At 37.5% G+C, this 22,235-nt stretch overlaps 1 protein-coding gene across 2 annotated transcripts in view; it reads right to left on the bottom strand.

Moving 5' to 3' along the window:
• Positions 1 to 2,143: 2,143 nt before the first annotated feature.
• timeout (circadian regulator timeout) overlaps positions 2,144 to 22,235 on the bottom strand; it is a 114,408-nt gene continuing 94,316 nt past the window's right edge. For both annotated transcript variants that reach the window (XM_066745521.1, XM_066745522.1), the window contains exons 16-28: positions 17,172 to 17,249; positions 16,971 to 17,064; positions 16,674 to 16,872; positions 16,216 to 16,453; positions 15,481 to 15,581; positions 12,484 to 12,583; positions 11,679 to 11,813; positions 8,366 to 8,575; positions 6,586 to 6,870; positions 6,415 to 6,525; positions 6,203 to 6,346; positions 4,210 to 4,311; positions 2,144 to 2,452 (exon numbers count right to left, since the gene is read on the bottom strand). In XM_066745521.1, coding sequence (XP_066601618.1) covers positions 2,253 to 2,452; positions 4,210 to 4,311; positions 6,203 to 6,346; positions 6,415 to 6,525; positions 6,586 to 6,870; positions 8,366 to 8,575; positions 11,679 to 11,813; positions 12,484 to 12,583; positions 15,481 to 15,581; positions 16,216 to 16,453; positions 16,674 to 16,872; positions 16,971 to 17,064; positions 17,172 to 17,249 — 1,997 coding nt within the window. In that variant the 3' untranslated portion in view covers positions 2,144 to 2,252. The remainder of the gene's footprint in view (positions 2,453 to 4,209; positions 4,312 to 6,202; positions 6,347 to 6,414; positions 6,526 to 6,585; positions 6,871 to 8,365; positions 8,576 to 11,678; positions 11,814 to 12,483; positions 12,584 to 15,480; positions 15,582 to 16,215; positions 16,454 to 16,673; positions 16,873 to 16,970; positions 17,065 to 17,171; positions 17,250 to 22,235) is intronic.

The following is a 22,235-nucleotide window of genomic DNA, read 5'->3' as shown; positions in this document are numbered from 1 at the left end:
TAAAACAGTCAGTGTGAGTATTTAATTATGAAATTGTGTAGTTGTATCATACGCTGATTAGTCAATGTATGAAGTATGAGTAGTAGCATGCTGCTCGCTACAAGTATAAGTGCATTGGTATAAGTGTGTGTTACATATCCATGAACGCAGGTCGTTTGAAGTGGGCGTTCGCGACTATTAGTATCGGCAGGCTGGAGGGGGAAGAGTACAATGGTAGTGGGGAGAAAGAGAGAGGACGCCATCATCCACCTACAACCGTATAAGGAGCCCGCGCTTATAACAGGAGAGCAGGAAAAGAAGGCAGCCAGTCGAGCACCATCTCTGGCGCATATTACCTTGGCACAATGGCCACATGTCACGACGAGGCACTTTAGTTCGAAGAGTGGACTCGTCGCGAGTCGTCTAGCTCCTCTACTCTCATATTAGCCGCGTAACAGGAAGTTGAGATTAGAATGCACGTGCTCGTTCTTCTGGAGTCTTGCCGTTCCATCATTTTTACGGAGCGCTATGTTAGATACTCAAATATAGAAGTAATACATACATACAGATATCGCATACCATTTTTAAATTATTAAAATTAAGCAAAAAACCTCTACGTAAAAGAATGGTTTAAATAATTTTACACTAAATCATTTATTAACAAACAAAGAGACTGTATGATTAATATATAAATGGGCCTTTAATTAAACACAAGTGGAAGGTATTTTATAAATACCATTATTAATTAATAATTTTGTACACTTAGCAAATGAAGTAAGTAAGCGAAATCTAAATAATCTTAGATTCGAAAATATTAAAATAAAATCATCAGACCGTTCAGTTTTTCCTTGCAGTAAAATTAATATAAAATGAAAAATTCTAGTATCTTAATTACCCTTAAAATTGAGCTTAATTTATTTAAAGAAAGCTATAAAGAACTATATAAAGTACACTGGTTAAAAGAAAGTAACGTCCGACTTAGCTGCATCGATACGTTGAAAAAGTTATTGGTATAGGAGTGATTATCGGTGAAGAAATTAATATACAGTGCGGAGAGTTTTTCATGATTCCTACAACAGTATGATCGCCTGATCGCATATCCGCGGGTCGCGAAGTCCTTGTGCTGACATACGCATCGGACACGACGACGGTCGGCGTAGAAGTTGTTCGTGAAAGGTAAGGGCTGGTCTTTGGTCACGATTATGTACTGATATACACGTATAAATCTTTGACACTCGCCAAGACTCCTCACCTGCCCATCAAAAGACGTAAAGTCATCCACATTGGCTAACCAGCAACTCGGCGAACATGCGCTCTAGCAGGTCGCTCATTCGTTTGGCTGGTCTGGCATTGGTTACCGCGCCGTGGCGCCACTTGGAATCACGCTGGCAACGACACCACTCGCTTCACATGTTCTCTTCGTCGTTACTTGGCGAAATGTGGACGCCTTTCGGGAACTGTTTTCCTTGGCATCCTCAAGTATACCTCGACGAAAAGCATTTATCCATAAATACGTATCGTGAGAAAAGACTGCTACGTGCAGCTTGACGCATCTCCCGTGGTCTTCGAAACGTGACTTCGCAAGCATTACGACATTACCGATATCGGTTGATACAGTAGAAATCTTGTAGCTCAAATCGTTCATCATACCTCACACTTGACGCTTCTCTTTCTCAGGTATCCATTTCGTAAGTATTGACGCGATCATTAAAAAGTAATGTCGCTAGTAATTTTGGGAAGAGTTTTTCTTTTAATAAGTTCGTTGTCCTCTTCGGATTCTTTATCGTTTGTAGATTGGTCCATACTAGCTTCATCATTTTTTCCATATTGCTCCTTCTTTATCTCCGAAGGTTCCTTTTTAACGTTAATTCGCCTGTCAGCATTTTCTAATAAGGTCTGCTGAGAAATCTCATCTTTCTCTTTTTCATCTTCGCTAATTATTCGGCGAAACATGGTGGATCTACAATTTTTGGCTCATCCGGCAACAAAAAAAGACAAATCAAATAGTACTGTAAGGTAGGCTAACGAATAAAATTTGAAATGCGATTAGAGGACGAAGTGACAACACTGCTTGACGAGGCAGTTGGGATATGGTGCTTGGAGTGAAGAGACGTGTCGCACAAAGCTGTAGAAAAGATATATATGTAATAAAATTGACGAAGTGTTTCGACCAGAGAATCGGAGTTAGAATTATTTATCCATACATATTACAGTACATACAAAATAATATATTAAAAATAAAAAAAATATAATGTCTATTAGTACCGATGAGATTAATGTAAAGAATGCTTATTATTTTCCAGCTCATCAGTCTCTTCTTCGTCGCTAATATTGTTTCTGTTAGCTTTGGCCTGAGGCTGAGTATCCTCCGCCAGAGGTTCTTCATCTTCTTCGTCACTGTCAAGAAAGCGTCGCTTCTTTTTCGTCGGATTTTCTATATCCGAATTATCCGATCGATTTCTCTTTGATTCTTCTGTAAAATATAATATTACAAAATGTATATCAGCGAATTGTTACTTATCTATTACTGCGCTGAAAATAAGGTTTAGCTGAATTACCTAATTACATTTCTATTTAAATTCAAAATTAATTAATCCTATAAAATATTTTACTGAATTGAGACGAAATAATTAGTTAAATCAAATAATTTTTGCTTAGTACAAAAATTGTATCAGATTAACTAAATTATTTTATTGCTATAGAAATAATTATTAATTGTTTGAAAGAGAAAATAAGTTGTTTAAACGCTCTTTGAAAAAAGCAATTAATAAGTTAGAATCAAAGAATATTTAGTTGAATCAAAGACATCATACTTTTGCTTTAATTAAATTTTGTATTGAATTGACTAAGGATTTAATTGATTTTTAATAACTAAACAATTCAGTTACTTCAAATAAAGATACGATATTATTTGAAAAAAACTATTAATATAATATAATTAAATAAAATCTATAAATTCCACTGTTTATTTAATTAGATGTTAATGAAATTTGTATTGCTTTAATTACTTATCTCGATTAAAATAATTCTAATGAATCGTATTTATTCCATAATTAAAATTGTTTTATTGTAACAAAGATAACATTAGCTATACGGAAATTAATATTTTTTAGGCACGATTAAATTTAGTTCATTCGATACTAACTTTTATTTAATTCAAAGTTTTTCAATGTTTCATTACTTCAAAAATTTTTTGTAGTTAAGGAATTAAACCATTCTAATATTTTGATTTGTTTTAAAAGTTGCGTAAGGATCTAAAAAATATCATTTTAAATTATTTTGGCCCGCAAAACTTTCCAAGTACCCGAATTTTCAATTTTACCACGGCGCCTCGCGGTTAGATTGGCTCAACTTATATACGAAGTCCGGCTTCTCATGATTCAAAGACGCGCTTTGTGCGATTGTATATTTTTTATTGTGATAACATTCTTAGATCTAAACGAATTTCATCTTGTTTTGTATAAGAATACAATCACACATGTATCACATAAGCATCGTATAGTCGACTAAAGCCCGATTTATACTATACTGCTCCGGATCAGCACGGCACGGCACGGCACGACACGACAGGTTGGTTGAAGGAGTACAGAAAATACTTTTACGCTTCTTCAACTAATGTGCCATATCGTGCAGTGCGGGTCCGATGCCCCGTATAGTATAAATTCAGCGTATTTTGTGCAGTGATTTAAACTTTCTATATATTATGGATTAGCTACTCGTAGAAATAATAATTCCGTTGAAAAGATGAGAAATGACATATGGGCGACATAATATCACCTATTATTTACAAATGATAAACCGCAACACGATAAGTGTCCTATTGGGATCGATTCACGGTGATCTATGGTGATCCCGCCAAAGAGCCAAAGCCATGAATAATTTGCACAATTATAAACATAAACCTGCCCTTAATAAAAATGTTTATTGGGTTGTGAAACCTATTTACGAAGAATTAAGTAAAGATGATCTTCATGATCATAGTGTTGGCGGTTATAAGCAAAATAACAACCAAAGTTTTTATTCCATTGTGTGTGTGTTAGCTTAAAACACACTTTAATGTAATAAATCAGCATTAGAAATTGAAAAATATATTAGTGTCTGTATATACAACGATATGGTCTTTCAATAATTATATATATAATTAATATTATGAGTATTAAAATCGCAACAGACAACTACAATTTTTGTCAAAAGGATAACGCAATACATATATGTCATCACTCAACTTACCTTCATCATTAGTTGAATAGACATCGTTTATTTCCATTTCCGAGTCCGATGAAACGACGACAGCCCTTAATCGACTACCTGCTTTCTTTTTATCCGTTGAATCTAAGAAGTATTTTAATTATTATAAACCTCACATATATTAGAATATATAAAAAGTATAGTATTTTCTCGCTTAAATCATAATATTGAGTATTTATAAACATGAGAAAATACTAGATGCTTCGTTATTTTTGGATTTTCTATCTTATAAGCTTATTATCCCTATGTTGGTAAGTCTTTAACGTTTCAATAGTTTCTGCCTTTACAAATAGAGGGCATCAAACTTTACATTGTACGTTGTATCTCGATCGGTATGGTACATATAGTCCAGGAACTAGGTCCCATTTTTGATAACCAAAATTAAGGAAACTAAGATTTGGTTTTATAGATCATTTAGTATTGTTATAGCAAACTAAGTGGCCGTCAATTTGTCCATTTACGGTGGTTGCAGCCGCGGCAGCCTCCTACATACGTAGAATTATGAAAAAAAATAAGACAGCTGAGATTTTGCTGGTATATTTGTTATGATGCAACAAACGAAAAGAGTAATCAGTTGATATTATGGTGGAGGGTTGTATATTAGCTTCACGCTGAAACATGTAAAATATATGAGTTGAGTAAAATAATACTATGAGAGGTGAAATTTAGGGAAGTGATAGTTGACTACAACAGTTTCGTAAAAAACTGAGCTGGCTTAGTGTTTCGCGGTGGAGAAGTGATCAACTGACGACTGGACGATAGGGCGCACTGAGCATAAAATTGTTTGGATTTAATGAATATTGCATAAATTCAAATAAATATCTGCAGTGAATACCGCCGTTGGACTTATTTATTTCATTTTAATGAATTCATTTCAAAATAACGAACCATATTTCTGAAGTATTGAATAGTTTAGAAGCAATAGGTAGTTGGAACAAATTATATTTATTGCATAAAAACAAAAATTTAATTGGATTTCGAAAATATTTATTACTATTGAACTTTCTTTGTCCTTTTCAAACAATTATTTAACCCAGTCATCTAATATGGGTTTCAACGAAATGAATATTTTTTCGCAGATATGTAAAATTCATTAAGAACGCATAAATACATTCCTTTATACGAAATAAATATTTCTTGAAATGCATCATATGTTGGATGATTGGTTTAAATACTTATTGTAACTAAATTAATATTTGATCAAATTTAACAAATATTTATATCAGGCATACAAATATTTATTTTTTGTACGAACATATATTAATTTAGTTGCAACAAATAATTAATACAGTCAACCAATATGTGATACATATCAACAAATATTTATTTCTTACAAACGAATATTCAATTCATGTGTGTACTTAATGAATTTTGCATGCTACGAAAAAATATTCATTTTGTTTAAACTTGTATTGGATGACTGGATTAAATAATTTTGTCAAAGGAATAAAGAAATCTCAACCCAAATAAATATTTTTTCTTATTTCAATAAGTATTATTTGCTCTAAAGAAATATTGCTTCTGAATACAATTCAATATTTCAAAAACATAATTCGTTAAATTCAAATGAATTCAATAAAATCAAATAAATTAGTTTAATAACGGTATGCACACTGCAATTATTTGTTTGAATTTATGTAATATTCATTAAATCCAAACGACTATTTCATTTGCTACACTTTTTTCGTTTGTTTAGATCATAGCAGACATACCAACAAAGTCTCAGCTTTCATCAAATTTATTTTATTTATTTATTTTTTTTTTTAATTTTACGCGTACGGAAGGCTGCTGCAATTACACCCACTGCTCCAAGCAAGCTGACGTTCACTTCGTTTATTAGCAAGACGAAATGAACAGTAGCACACAAGCATTCTCAGATTTCCTTAAATGATTTACTCAAAATGGCAGGCACCCGGACTAATATATTAGTAAGAGTAACACGTATCGACTAGCCGCGAGCTTCCTATAGCAATACCTGTCTCAGAATTATTTGCGTCTTCCCAACTATTTGCGCCTTTCCTTGTCTTCAGATTCTTCTTTAACACTTTAGGCTTCGTAACCTTAGGAGGCTTAGCTCTGTTATTTATTTCAGAATCCTCGGATGTTTGCGATATTGGAGCTACAATACAGAATACACGATCTGCAATTATTCATTTATTCCTATATACTTTACTATTATTATCATACCTTTTGGTGTAAAGAATTTTTTAACATTTTCAAGAACATCCTCATCATCACTGCTGTCACTACTTCCTTTATCGTTATTTGAAATAGATCGACTAGTCGATGGAAGTGGCTCTGGAAAAGTATAATAAATAGGATTACGTGGATCACTGAAGATGTAAAAAGTCTAATTACCTTCCATTACGAATTTTCCTTCTAGGGCATTAGAGATAAGGTCACAGCGTTTTTTAATTGTCGAAGTAAGTATTTGAGCTGGGATACGCCAATAAACTTCTTGCTCGTCAGCTGGTGGGCTTATTCCCATAGCAAGGAGAAGCTTTTGAAAGTTTGGAGAATCCATGGCTGTCAATGAATTATCCGTCAATGGTACTAGAGGAATGCCTTCTACGTTTTCCTCATCACGATCTTCTACAGCATCTTCCAGAGATTCCTTGACCCATTCCAAAGCGTCGCTCATGTCTAATTTAAAATTAAGATATTTTATAATAAAACAGAAAATTTTGTGCATAATTAATTATTTTGAATCAATTATTAAGAACAAAATATTATCGTTAATATTTCCATTGTTTCAATTATTATTCAAGATAATCAAGAGTAGGTACGTATCAATGTGGTTCGCGCAGGATCGTTAAGAATAAATAGCATAATTCTCATAAGGAAAAATATGATAGAACATTTGATGTGTAACAGCAATGAAAAAATTTAACACAGAATTTCGTTGATACAAAGCTATTTGTCTAGGCGTAAAAAACTCTCGTTGCATGAAAAAAGCCGAAATAAGAATTTTACTGAATTGAACAAATGAATTGACTTGACAGTTTTTTAGTTACAATTGTTATCTAATAAGTTAATCTCCTTAGTTAGACCACCCGCCCGTCATCGGGTACCGTCGCCAGAACTCATCCTACCATTTAAATTACAGACCACCCTGTGTTTATCGCACGGAATCTGATTCTTCCGCGAGAACCAGACCGCTATTATTATAGGCTGAGACGTCTATTTTCCAAAAATCAAAGTGGAACCCAGAGTGGTAAGTTGTTCCTCGAATCTTAGGAGACTGACACCAGATTTGGATTAGAATTCGAGATGATTCCGCGAACGGATGACAATATCACAAAACAGCTAACTTAGAAATTATGTTTTTTACGTATGCACGATGCAAAGGTTCTTAAATAATTAACTGACTGTCATCGATCTTTCCCTTAAATCCCCATTCGATATAATGATTCCAATTCACGTAACTCGTCGAAAAAATGAACAAATGATGTGCTGAAATCCCGAATAATGTGGTGTGCGATTTGGACAGATTATTAATGAAGCATAAGCTTCGGAGCAAAAAATTTATGTTGAAATATCGTATGAGTTAAATATTATTCTCTCGTGTATCGGATACACACTTTTAATCGAGTCTTAATCAAGATTTGATCGATTTCAAGCACCGGGCTTAACGTCTATTTGTCAAGCTCCTCGACACTAACTCCACAAAGGATTTTCGAATCACCCTATAGCTTTCAAGAAGCAGATCTCATCCGTGTTATAGGAAAATGTGTCACGTTTAGTTCAAAACTGTCGGTAAACGAGTCCCTTTTGGCCCCCTTTCGTTTTAAACTCGATTGCGACAAAGTGTGACAGCCGTATCGACTTGGCATAAAGGAAAAGCAGCGTCATTTTTAACGATGGCTTTTGCAAGATTTGTCCTTGAGGACACCATAGATTTTTCTATGCTTTACGTTTTAGTCCTTGCTAACGTTTTGTTGGCGACGAGCCATTATATATATATATTTTTTTTTCTCCTAGGCATACCGAGGAAAGTCAGAAGTTGTCGAGGTCTTTTTTAGATCCTCAAAGGCAGGCTTTAGCCTTAAAGGAGACTGTTAGTAAGGAAAAAAATAGTAGCATCGCGATGTCGTCATTCTCATAAATCATTAAAGAGGAAGCTCGTGTAGGTACTTACTTTTGTCGATGACATCCTTTAACAACCCAGACAATTGAGCGTCGCTGTACACGATGGTCGGTTGCTTTCGTGAACTTTTCTTTCTTGAATCCTTTTTCCTTGACTTCCCAGCTACTGCTATCGCGTGACCCGAAGATTTCTCACTTTCTTCGTCCGAATCTCTGTCGTCGTCAGAATTACCGACAGACTGTGTTTCCCACGATGATTTTCCTTTGCACAAAACCCACGAGGGTGGTAAAAAACTTTCCAAAAAGCTCTATACTATGATTTATCATCTACCTCCTGACAAACTGTTGCGCATTGATATAAGAATAATTACTTCTTCTGAGTGTGTTTGTGGGGAATATGCTATATAGCCAGAAATTTGACCAGTGTCACGAGTTCAAAGGTTTCGGAATATTTAACGGTATCATAAACTATCCACGAACAAAAAGAAATAGCGTGAACGACCGGTTCCTACACGCGTATGGCGCGCACATATTGCCAGGATAGTGCTGGAAAATCTCCTGACAAAGTTAGTCGATCGACTATCGATCTAATTTGTCTAAATCTTTGTATTTCGCGTAGGGTACGTGATTTTGGTGCCGATAAGCTTCGCACCGAATGAGCAATGAATAATATTTGAAGCTCAAGTGTGTCAATCTATTTATGTATGAAAAAATATACAATGTGCATTCCCTTATTCACTCTAACACTTGCCAAGTATCCCAAGTAAGGACCTAGGAACGTGTTGAGATACAAAGAATTTTCTAGTTTAAAATTAACCACAAAGAAGAATGGTTTGTGTGCGCAAAATTATGACATATTCGATATCATACAGGGGGATTCAAAAAATTTAATCTTATTCTTTATACTTTATATATGATTGACATATATGTACCAAGTACTACAAGATCCACTGCAATCCATTGAATACAAATAAGACTTAAATGGAAGAAATGATATCCGTGATAAAAAAAAAATTCTTCAGGGTGCTATAATGGGATGCAGGTAGAAGTGATATTGGCTCGCAAGCAAGAAAAGTACGACAGGGAATTTGCATTTTTCGATAATAAATAACAAGATTCGTATGATGGAAAAAAAGATAAAAGATGACAAGATTGTGGAAACGAACGGCAGCTTACAAACTTTTCGCTTTCGTTTATAAATAACGAAGCATTTGTAAATTTTTTAGCAGCAAGGAAATATTAATTAAATTAATAGCATTGAGAATGTAAAATAACAATACACATTAGTGCAATTTAGAGTACGCTCGATTATGAAATGGGAGGGCTGTATCGCAGGCTTTATCAATTATCTATAGCCACAGCATCAAAGCATTCTCAGTTAATATCGCTAATAACAGCAGCAACAGTAACGCAGCGCGCTCTAAATAAATTTTCTCATAAATAACTGGTGATTAGTTAGCAGTAGGTATATAACCCCAAAAAACAGGCTTCGCCTGTACAAAAACGAATGGCAACTACATTGATCCTACCTAAACCGATCTTATTATTAAATTATTAAAATTAATATTCCAATTAAAAAACGTAGTGAGATACAAGTTATGAGCAAACATTTTTATCTTTATTAATGCACGCTGGAAAAATGTTCAAAACACAAAAAAGTTACTTGCCGGGCCAGTTGTATGCAATAACATGAAACAGCCACATTATGAAATTGCGAGAAACAACCTTTGTATTGGTAGCGTTCAGCAGAAACAACAGTTGCGGAACTATTAAATAATTCCTTTTAAATTTCTAATTCTATTGAGTTTAATTGTAGGATCTAAGAGTAATAGCCAATAATATAGCCCCCAACTGTTGTCTCTGTTGAATGCTACCATTGTAAGGTAGTGACTTATACGTATGAAAATTACGGGCCCGGCATGTAACTTTTCTGTGTATTGAATATTTTTCTAACGTGCATTAATAAAGATAAAAATACTTGCCCATTACATGTATCTCACTACGTTTTTTAATTGGAATACTAATTTTAATTATTGATAATAGGATCGGTTAGGTATGTACTTGTCGTTCGTTTTTTTACAGGCGAAGCTATTGTTTCTTTGGTATCCCAAAAAGTTTTTTAATGACTGCGATAAGTAAAGAAAAAGCAGGTAACTGTACATACTTAATCGTGCATTCTAGAGAACAACGTTTTTTAATGATCCTATATTCCGACGTATGGTCGGCAAAATGTTCGCAAATTCAGAACTCAAAATCACAGAATTTGAAGACAAAAAAAAAGCAATTTTCGAATTCAAATCGCTCGAAATGAAGACACTTTGTAAACAAATAAATTATAAGAAAATTGATAATTATCACATAAAATTGCCGTAAACATAAAATGATTATTTGTTTGTTTGCTTACTTGTTAGTTACGTGTGTGTAAGTGTACGTACATATCCATCGTTAATGAATAATCGATCTTCAATTATTGATCAATAATTGATAATAAACATTCGATTATTCATCGACAATCGATCGTTAATCCATAAGTAGCCAAGTTCAGGGTAAGACATACTCGGAAGAAGAAAATGGAAAAAAAAAAGATTTAAGTGCTCGTGAAAATTCGGTCTTACGGCTTCTATATCTCTGGAATGCGTGGACCGGTTTTCATGGTTGAAGGCTCGTTTGAAAGATCTTTGAATGCAGAAAACATTTAAACTTAAATGAAACTTCTAAATTAATAATACGACGAAAGAAATTGATATGAAAATTGAATGAGACCAAAACTTGCTGTATACAGTAGTACGTAGAGTGTCTCGACTGTGCAGTCCAATGTACTTGCCGTCGAGCCGCTAACGTGGCTATCTTGATATATGTTGTTTCGTCGGCTATACCTATATCTAGAAAGTTCTGTTTCTACATCGACAAGCCGCAGAAGAAATATGACGAGTCCGCAAAGTATAGTAATTAAAATGTGCAAATTAAACGATCAATTAAGCTTATTGCTTAATGGGTTAATCGATCGGGTTTGTTATTGGTTTCGGGCTGTCTCCGTTGGCAATATCGAACATCGGTTTCCTTCTTGGTAGAATAAAGGATCGAGTGGAGACCGGAAGAAGAAGATTCCACTGTACAAATCGATCTGTGCTCTTTCCCGAAAAACGATCTTGCCCTATGCAGTCTCGGGCAATTGTGTTACCAGAAGACTGATCGAATGGGAATAGTCACAGAATCCGTGGATGGCAAGAAAGACAGATGCGAATGGAATGGGATGGGACGGGGTGGGATGGGTTAGGATTGCCCGGAACAAGGAGTGCTTCAGACAGGGTTGAGACGTAAAAGTACGAGGGAGAAAGAACGATGGCGAATGAGGGAGAGCTTACCATGGTTGTTTTTTCTGCTTCGCTTTTTGCGCAATTCCTTACGATCCTTCGCCAATCCCAGCTCCAAAAGCTTCTCCTTGATCTTTGGCTGCGGACGTTTTATTCTCAGCCCATTGTAGATCAAGCCGATTGGATCTGTCCAGTAAAGTCAAAATTTTTACATAAGATCGTTAATTAAACTTTTATCAGCGCGCTACTTCAAAGACAACGGCTGCTGCTGCGTCGCGTCAGCCATTCGGAGAACTAAGGTGAGTTTTCATTTCTCCTAGCTATTTCATTTCCATTAATAACTAATTTTGTTTGAAAAAGCTACGAATTGTACAGTAATACGAACGATAGTCAAAGGTGTAGAAACAACTCACCGAGTGTAATTATATAACGCTAATATTTCAAGTGTAAAGTTACAGAGAATCAGCAGCCCTGTGAAGGGGGACTGTGCGCGAAAATGAAACAAGTTATAGTTTCTTAAGATTTCTTGGGAGTGTTTCTGTCAGCCAGCTATTATTCTTCGCTCGTCCCGGCGAATTCAAAATTATTACTAAAAGCAGCAGCCCAGCTTGTCCGATCTTCGGCGCTTAATTAAATTCGCAGAGTTGGCTTGGTGTTAACCGACTCAATGTACAGGGCCTTTGCGAAATACTTTGACGTCTCCCAAATGCGATCAAATGAATGTTCAATTCGGCTAACTAAATTTCTGTCCATAGCTAAGAATCATTGTCGTTGAATATGACAAAAGAGGAAAAGGAGGAAAGTTCTTTACAGCATATTTCTAAGAGAGGAATTAGATATACATATATATAATTACCATCGTCATCCTTCAGCTCTTCCCACAATTGTGTCAACTGTGCAATCTCGTCCTCGGCCCATTCTTTTGGTAGCCTCTTTTGTATCTCGCTCCTCACAGCCTATGGCGAAAATATCTTCCGTTAAAAAATCTCATTGCGTGTGCCGCGCGACAAGACAACGCAAGAATTTAATATAGGAGAAAGCTATATAAATTGTGATTAAGTGAGACGAAATTCGAATCACAGAGACGGTACAATATAATTTGCCTGCTGTTTCCCACAGTAAAATTAATTTCAAGGTTTTGCCGAAGGGAATACAGAGCAGAGAAGAAATTATCATTTGTATAATCTTAGTCTTATAAGGCATTTGAAGAAACGTTCTCCTCGTTTTCCAACGATTACCTCACGCCCTCCCGAAACCCTTCAAGAGAACACGCTGTGAGATGCCGAACGGCTTTACTGACTAAATGAATGTCAAATGAACACTCATCCCTGCGACTAGGGGAGGAAGAGTACTCACGCATGAAATTATTTAAATGATACCATTTTGTATTGAATCACTCCAATTTCTCACAACTTTACCGAAAATATAATCGTAGGTCCGTTCGTTATTTAAAGCTTAATTGTCGAAATAATCATATCGATCGAATGCAGAGTTTCAGTCGGGATGTACCACGATTTTAAGATAACAACCATCTATTGGAGAAAACGGACGAAAAGAATATTTAAGATTGTCTCACTCGCTACGTCTACTACTATTTAGTCTTTGCAGTATTCCGAGGAAATTCGATATTTTCCAACGAGCATAATTTATTCTGATAAGACGTTTCAAGTGGCTGTATTGCGCAAAGTCAGACGGCGAGGAGCTTTCACGGTCCAAATGAATGTCAAATGAACACTTAACATATTACTTGCGGGCAAAGGGTACTCACGCATGAAATTATTTAAATCAAAAGCTCATACTCAACGCTTGAATACATTCGTACTCAACAAATGAATAATTACAGGATGAAGGATGAAACAATATTTTAATATAAATAAGTTTGTCACTCTCTCGCGCGTTTCTGCTTTCTTCCTTTCATTACTCGCTTTACTAGAATTCGATTGTTTCTCATAGAAGAATATATGCATGTATAGAGAGACGGAGAATGATCAGAGTTATTCAATGAAGAAATGGATGGCATAATGGGCGAAATAAAGTTGAAATTCGAGATGGGTTTAGAGAGGATAGGCGAGAGCATCCGAAACTCCACGCCACGCCACGATTTGGCGCATCAAATTATTTAAATGTATTGCTCCTATATATACACGCCTAAGTCACCTCAGGAAGTTTGTCAAAGAATCAATAGTCTAGCTTTCTCTCCCTTTCTACCCTCTCTTCCTATCCCACTCGCGTTCCCACTCCCTTTTCCCTCTCGCAGATTTAGCTACAGCGGAAGCAGCTTTGCTCGCTAGACAGTTTCCGTACCCCCGTGATTAATTGTCAAGTTTAAAATGAATGAATTAATTAATTAAAATCCAGACTACGAAACACTTAAGAATTCTGATAAATGAATTTGAAAAATAAGCAAATTACTTTGATACAACATTGAAAGTTTAATCTTACAAATGATTATACCGGCAAACATAAATCTACGAAAGCATCGTGTTTGCGTCGGATACTCGGATGGAGTATAAAGTACGTTAGCGATTTAAAATATGCAGTAGCGGTATAGTAATCTTCGAATAAAGTTAGCTTTATTCCACGCCATTTCTTGGCGTGTCAAACAAGTGTCAAACAACAAGGTGGCTGACGTAGAGAGAACGTGACCCGCCTTACTTTCAAGCCAAAGGACAATGCAAATGTTTGTACGTGTCTAACAGGGCAAGGGGAAACAGGGTGATAGCTTTTCGAGTTACGCAGGGGGTGGTGGGTAAGGAGGATTGTGGAGAGGGCGGGGGAGGGGGGGGGGGGGGTGGCGCCTGCTGACATGGAAAGCACGACGAATATTTTGGCGCTAGCAACGAAACGCGACACAAGAGTAGGAAAACTCTCACCGGAAGCTGTGATCCGGTGATGCAAGGATGGGGCCCAAGAGTGGTGGAAACAACCCTCTACGAATTGTCTCTCGAGGATTTACAGTTTCTACAGCAATTCGCTGGCTCCGTTTTTTTGCATATGTTCACCCCGTCAGCGGCGGCGGCAGTCCAGAAACTTATTTTCGGTTTCGCTAGGGTTTCTTCGCGTTTCTTCTTTTCCCCACCCTCTCTCTCTCTCTCTCTCTCTCTCTCTCTCTCTCTCTCTCTCTCTAAATTCTCATAAATCATTGATCCTGACAGACCTGGCAGGGGAAACTGGCCACGAATATACGGACCTACTACATTGTGCGTGATATTCATATACGACTTGGAGAGCGGGAAAAACAATCTTCGAGATTGCTGTCTCAGGCTCTTTTATTTTTTTACGCCATTTCTTCCTATACAACCTTCAATCTCTGACAACGCATTAATTTTACTAGAAATTGCATTTTACTCTTGGCTCTGTTTCTATCTTGAATCTATGACATGTGGCTAATGTCTTCGAATCCTCTTTCCTATAGTAAACTTTCGCGACTTTATTTTTTCGCGATGTCGTATTTTTTTAAAGAAATCAATTTGTCATTACTATCAATTCCCAACTGTAGATTTTTGCATGATTTCGTGTGCAAAGTACATAGCATTCCAGACATTGGAGTTTGTAAGGAACGTAGTAAAGTGGAGGGCAAAAGAAAAATAAACTTTGGCAAACCGTTGGGCAAAACTTTGCTTTCGAATGACTCTTTGTTATTCTGCCCTATCTATCCAATTGCCTTAATTCCTATCAAAATTTGAGTTTCATTTTACCTACGATAACGCTTCGGATAGAAAGCAAAGCTTCGATTATGCTATATCGAAAGCTATTCTCCAAGGTAGCTTTAACTTTTTATTGATATTTTTCTGATCAAATCTTGGAAGCGGATACACAAACACATAAAACAGTTTCGATTGGGTTTACTTACCTTCGAATTGACGATTAAAAACATTTCTTTGAGCTTCTTCATGATACCTCTTCGAGTTCGATCCTTGTTGATTATGTTTTCCAGCAGCCAATCGATCAGGTCTTGAAGAAAAAAGAAAAAAGGCAAAACAGCATTTAGCAAAAAGAAAAAAAAGAAAATCAAACTAACATTTACTTTATCTCTCTCCCCTGCAAGTTCATCAATTTTATTTTACTAACGCCAAAGGGGCAGAAAGAAATTGTTTTGATTTTGAAGCATCATGCTGCTATCATATTTTACCCTGCATCCAGCTTCTGAAGCGTATAGAAATTTCATGCTTATTCCACGAATAAATTTGGCCGGCAATCATAGCGCATATACTTATGGAAACACAGAAGCCAATTATTTATGTATACGGTTCTGAACAAAGGCGCTGATTCAATAGCCCCGTTGACCATACAATTTACACTTGATCAATATTGTCTATAAATCGAGCTGCAGAGTGGAAAGGATAACTGCATCACATCCAATGTACGTGATTCGCTTAACTAAGAAACGAAGCTAACGTTATTGACGATTTATTAGTTTCTCCTGTAATTCACACGATCGACTTTTTCCCACACCAAGTGCGATAAAAAGGAGAAGAATTAAATAGTCCCTTGGATTAAAACGATATAACGTTTCATCAGGTATACGTAATCGAAGAGAGGGGCAGTGAGACGAGAAAATCGAGAGAAATATCATAATGGGCCCAACCTTGGGAATACTTGTTAGTCTGATGCTCCATGAAGAGTGTGCGTAATTCATCCTCTTCTGTTTCTGTCCAGAGTGCGCGAGAAACTTTCTTGTTAGGTTCTGCCGTACCATAGCCATCTATAACCTCAGTCGCATCGCGAGTACTCTTCCAGAAGAGAAGCTCCATGTACGACTTCCGGTTCTTCTGCGCGACTTCGGTGAAGCGACGGATTATGAAGACGGCGAACTTTTGCAGTTCCTGAAGCAAAAATCGATCCTTTAAGAAAGGGTCGAGTCTACCTCCGCTGGCCATTAAGCCAGCGCGAGTGAAATAGTTTTCAAACTGGAGTTTGCCCAAAGAACCTCTGTCCAGCTTCTTATGAACTGTCGCGTTAAAAGTAACACTTAAGTAATGGCGAAGGATGACACGAGGTCCTGCAAAAGCTCGGGATTCAATTCACTAAGCGTGGATCGCTTACCTTGTGATCGGGTCGTTTCGATTCTAGGATCCTTTGAAAAATACGAAAAATGGATGCTTGAAAAATCATGCCTGGCATCTTGCAGTCCCAGGCGATGCGATGTAATAATTTCGTTATGTAATGATTGACTTCAGGGGTGTTCTTGTCAAATTGCTGGAGGAGAAGGGCCAGAGCTCTCACCATTCGTACATTGGCGAATCTGAAAGAAACATTGCATGAAAGTGCGATCCCTTATCTCCTCTAAATTCTAAAGTCTCTTGCGTGCAAATGCAAAGACTGCGCTTCTCTTATCATTACCTTTGCATAAATTCGTTAAATTTAAATTCAGTTTCCATGACTGACGTTCTTTCAGCCTCCTCGTCCTCCTCGTCATCGTCATCTTCGTCGTACTCTACAACATTAGCATATACTTTTAAGAGTAAAATATGTGCGTTATAAAAATATTAGGATAAGTATATATATATATATATATGTAACGAAGGTAAGAATAAAATATACCTGGCTCGTGATTAAGCGTATTCTCCATGTTTTCAGATTCGATCCGGACATCTTCAACAGGATCTGCTTCGTCTGTAACTAAAATCACGTTTGATTAGTTGTCAGACGTATAATAATAATAATTAAATAGGAGATAAAATCTTATCGTCGCGCAGTTGCTTTAAAAAGAAAGTCTAAAGTAAAAGTGATTTAAAAATCAAGTTGTTTAAGATTCGAATGGGATTGGAGAGAGGATCTGCAGGAGCTGTGAAAGCTTCGCGTTGCAGGGAGCGTGGGGTGAAATCCAATGGTGAAAAGAACGAGGTAAAAAAGCGGCCTAGGATTAATTTGCGCGACTCGGAATTTCTGGGGAGCGCAGAGAGTAACGTAGCAACCGATGGAAACGGACTCCGGATGTATGCGTGGAAATGCGGAATCCGATCAAATCCCATCCCCCCAGATTTTGAACTATCCTTTTTCCTTCGTTCCACGAGAGATTCCCCGAATGAATTAAGCGACCGCGGGCGATTATCACTCGGACCTCGCTTTTCTTTTTTTCCTTTATAACGATTTTCACGCCTCGAGCTGAAATTTTCGTCGCAAAGGAGAGACGTTGACAATTGTTTCCATATATATACAAAAGGCCATATACATGTGTAATGAGCGCGACGAAACTAAAAAACTCATTTGCGACACGCGTCTCCTGCTGCATATTGCCTGTCTCGAGTTATTTTTCACTGCGTGTCTACGGCTATACCTCTATCGGATTAAAGAAGAGAAGAAGAAAATCAACAGGTAAGTTTGAAAGGTGAGATTTATGTGGAGTAAAAAGTTTATCAAAATACAAGGGCGTAAAGTTCGCTAACGATAATGGAAATGATATTAGGGTCTATAAAAATATATGCGAATAAATCGAGTGTCCCGGCTGTTTGCTCGTGTCAGACTCGTGCAAACATGCGAAAGTATATAGATGTATATATCGATTACCGTCACTTTATAGCTATTAGCGTCAAGTAAGAAAAGCCAAAGAAAAACAAGTGGAGACAAATGGTGAAATATAATAGCTAGGTTCTCTATTTCTCTAAGATATACCTATATATATACCCAAGTTGAAGCTAAGGAACGTAAAAAGCAGAAGAGATTGGACAATGGAAGACTTTCTCTTTTTACAGAGCAGTGGACATTAGGTTGGAATATTAAAGCTTTGGCACGATCAAGAATATCTTGCCCCGTTTTCTTATTTACCGACCGAACATTTGTTATCATTTCACGCTGGAGATACGGAAGATATATCAAAAGGAATTCACTGGCTGAACAGCGTAGGGTACCGGGGCTTAAAATTACCGTTGCGAAACATTTTAAATCATCTCGCAAAGCTTTCTTTAAAGCGCCCTAGCGGTAGCTGCACTCTGCAACGCGTCGCTGCCGCCGTCGTCGTCGTCTGAAAAAAGATACCTATACTCCACTGAAGAATCCAGTTTGTCCAAGTGACGCTGACGGGGGGTCCCGGCCGCTACTATTTCAGCTTAAAGTTTTAATTGTCTCCGCTCGTGGTTTCCTCGACTCGAAACGGTATTCCAGATAAAATAAAGCTCTCTTCCGATCCACGCTCTCTCTCTCTCTCTCTCTCTATCAAGCTGCGCACTCTTTAAGATTTTAACATGGCACAACCGGGCGCGCAACGGTATTAAAAGAAAACTTCCCCATTGTACCGGACAATTGTTTACTTCCCTCGAAAGTTTTCGATGCAACTGATAGCCAATCCCTAACGCTGAAAGATTTTCGCTTTTGCTAATAATTCCAGGCGAGCGAGTCTGCAGGCCGCACGAGCATTTTCATCTCTTTAGATCCACAACTTTTATCGTTAATATAAGATCTGTGATAAAAGTAGCTGCTTCGTATATGAAGCGGAAAACGAAGTTGCGAGTTTTATTGCTCCTTTTATTCTTGCTTTTACGTCCAATTAGTATAGTTTATACTTGTGCAGGCTGAATACGCATACATATATACATATTAAGCTTTTATCGGGTAGCAAAGTTAACCGATATGCACCGGCTGCAGCGGCGTGGCGTGTGCGGGGGTGAGAACTTAATCGTTCGTGAAAGTGCATATAGATGCCGAGAAACACGCTGGGGGAGCTTCGCTGGTAATCGGAGAGTTTTGTCGCGCTGCTTCGCTGATGCTGAATGTGGTTGTACGATCCTCGCGCGTTTCCAGACGAGCACGAACGTGAACGCCGAACGTTGAATACGTAATCTCGTCTTCGTGCTCGGAGAACAGTACATTATCTCGAAAATCATCTTTCTCCAGCAGCAGACAAACATTTCTCACCTAAAACTAGGAATACAAAATGCTCCCAGTTTCGTCGTAATGCAGCAACTAGTACTATCTCCGGAGAGAACTTTCCTAGATGGAAAATGTACATGGAGAAAAATACCCCCCCCCCCTTCTGGTACACTCTTATAGTGTATAGCAACAATAAAGAATCGCTTCTATATTCTTCCGCTCGACCCTAATATTGACAATCGTTTATATATATATATATATATAGCACAGCGTAAAAATATAATCTCCTCCATATACCTCGAGCATCACGGGTTGATCAAACAAATCTGTGAAGATTCTATTTAGCAGAGGAAATATAACATCGAGGAAAAGAAATGCTATTTACTTATTAAATATATATATATATACATTATCGAAGAGCTGTCGGATATCACAGCAATATGAATTAGCGAGAGCATATATATATATATATATATATATATACACGAGAGAATGGCAAAGCTTTAACGTCGTTCCTCGAATAGAGATGAAAGGTGCTAGGTATAATAAGCTGTTATTTATTAATAACGATTGGCCCAGCTTGAAGTATGGAATGATGGATGTGTTTGATGGAAGAATGATGAAAGTCGAAGTTGGCACGTCCACAGCGTGTCAAAGTCTTTCGATAACTCGACGCTTGGCTATCGATCGATCGGGTGGCACTGGCATGGTACAATTTGCACCATCGTGAGAGGAACGCTTCCGCTCCGGCGTCCGCGCGCGCTATACCTTTCCCTTCGCTCGCAGTGCAGGCTTCTATATATATATATATATATATGTATGTATACCTGCTGGAGGTTCTGCCATCGCAGCATTCGCAGCAGACCCCACCAAAGCTGCGTCTCTGATAAGCGCGTAGATGTGCTAACGATCGTCGAGGAAATTGGCAGTAACGCGTTACTCCGTACGTGCATGTTGCTCCCACTCGGCATTCTTCCACCGATTCTCGCTTGGTTATTCCTAATACGCACTATTCTCACTGGCACGATTTTACCGAGCAATTAACAGGCGCGTCTCTCGATCTTGGACCATTTTTCCAGCCACCCCCATCCCCTTCCTGCAATTCCCAAACCTCGTCCACTCGACTCCTAATACGACGATCGATAGCTCTTTCCTCCCTTATCTTAATATTATCTATCTGATTATTTGATGCGCCAGTACCAATCTACCCTCTCCCCCGCAATATCCCGGATTTAACCATAATTGAATCACCGCGGAGCAGGACTGCGTGGCAAAAAATTACATTCGTCCGCAGATTTCAACAGATATATATGCTATATATATTCTAAAGAGATTGGTACGTATCGGTGTGCGTAATTGGAAAAGTAATTTGAAATTATTTTCTAAATGAAGAAACTTGTTTAAAAGAAAATAACTCTAGTGCGCGGAAGCTTCATTAATGGATGTGCTTCCACGTGAGGTACAGGTGAGCTGTAGCTCATGCCGGAAATTGGTAGTAACGTGTTACAGCATCACTCGCATTTCGTTCGCATCGATCGAGCCAGCTTTTGGTGTGCATTTTGTACCGCTGTCGTTACTATTGCTCTTTCGACTGGTACCGTTGCATGGATACCCTAACGCTCTCCGAGAACTTTGAAAATACGAGTCTTGATAAACAGGGTTGAGAAAAGCTCTTTATATTGCTGCTATATACTACTAATGCTATTATTATTGTCATTATTCCTATTTATCGACGCGATACTCCGACCTGCTATTCCGAATTGATTGTTCATGCTGTATAAACATAAAGGATATTTTCTAAAATGAACAATAGAATGTATGTACTCCAGGGTGCTGTTAAAAGGTATATATATATATATATATATAAGTGTATCAGTGCTCCTGGAGGAATTTTGTGGTAACGCGTTATGGCTCGGCTGCACATTTGCAGTTTATTGGCCCGTTATACTTGAACTATAGTAATAATATTATACATTATCCTTGAGATTCAATAGGAAATTTAACCATTTAATTGTTGCGAATATATAGTACTTGAAACATATATATATATATATATGTCTATATACAATAAATTATATCGTCTCTCCTTCTTTCGAGCTTTTGAACAATTACGACGGTGAAATAACAGAGGCAAGCTAGAAAACATCGCGTGGTAGACGTTGCGTGCTTCTCTGCCGTTGAAGAAGGTGTAACGGAGAGCGGAATAGTCTGGGAAGAACTCGGCTATTACGTCATTCTCCACTCTAATGACAACATAATGGAATACGACACCACCCGCGTATAGTGCATGCCAGTGGAAAACGTAGCGGGATAGTCAGTGCGTAATTCGGTTATGATTATACTGCGTTATATCGCCAACCAAATTCCCCGTACCAAACTATAAAATGTGTAACGATGCCATTTTGAAAAACATTACTCGGATAACTTGTTGCTAAAGTCGAGTTCTCAATTATTTTAATTGAAGCCCCGTTCCATCAGATTTCAATCTGCAGGGGAGGGGCTCATTGGTGGAAATCCTCGGAGATTTTGTATTGAACGAAGAACTGGTAATGAAAGAAAAGAGCAATCGCGAAATTTGCATTACGTGGGGAGGAGGAGCGTTCCACCTCTAAAACCGTTAATAATGTTGTCTCTATTGAAGACACGCCTGCATTTGGAAACTTGGGAGCGTTCCTCTGCCTTAATCATAAGTGCTGCGCAGCCCCGAGCAAATAAGAGGCATGCACTATATTCGGTACCGAGAACTTAAATAACCCACAGTTCGTGCCATGATACACATACAACGATAACGAATTCAGA

The sequence above is a fragment of the Prorops nasuta genome, unplaced genomic scaffold (genome assembly GCF_024137725.1).
Source record: "Prorops nasuta isolate Cenicafe-Biocafe unplaced genomic scaffold, Cenicafe_Pnas_1.2 PNAS00063, whole genome shotgun sequence".
In the NCBI taxonomy this organism is placed as follows: Eukaryota; Metazoa; Arthropoda; class Insecta; order Hymenoptera; family Bethylidae; genus Prorops; species Prorops nasuta.
Note: the sequence above shows the minus strand (reverse complement) of the source record. Positions and strands in the feature narration are given on the sequence as shown.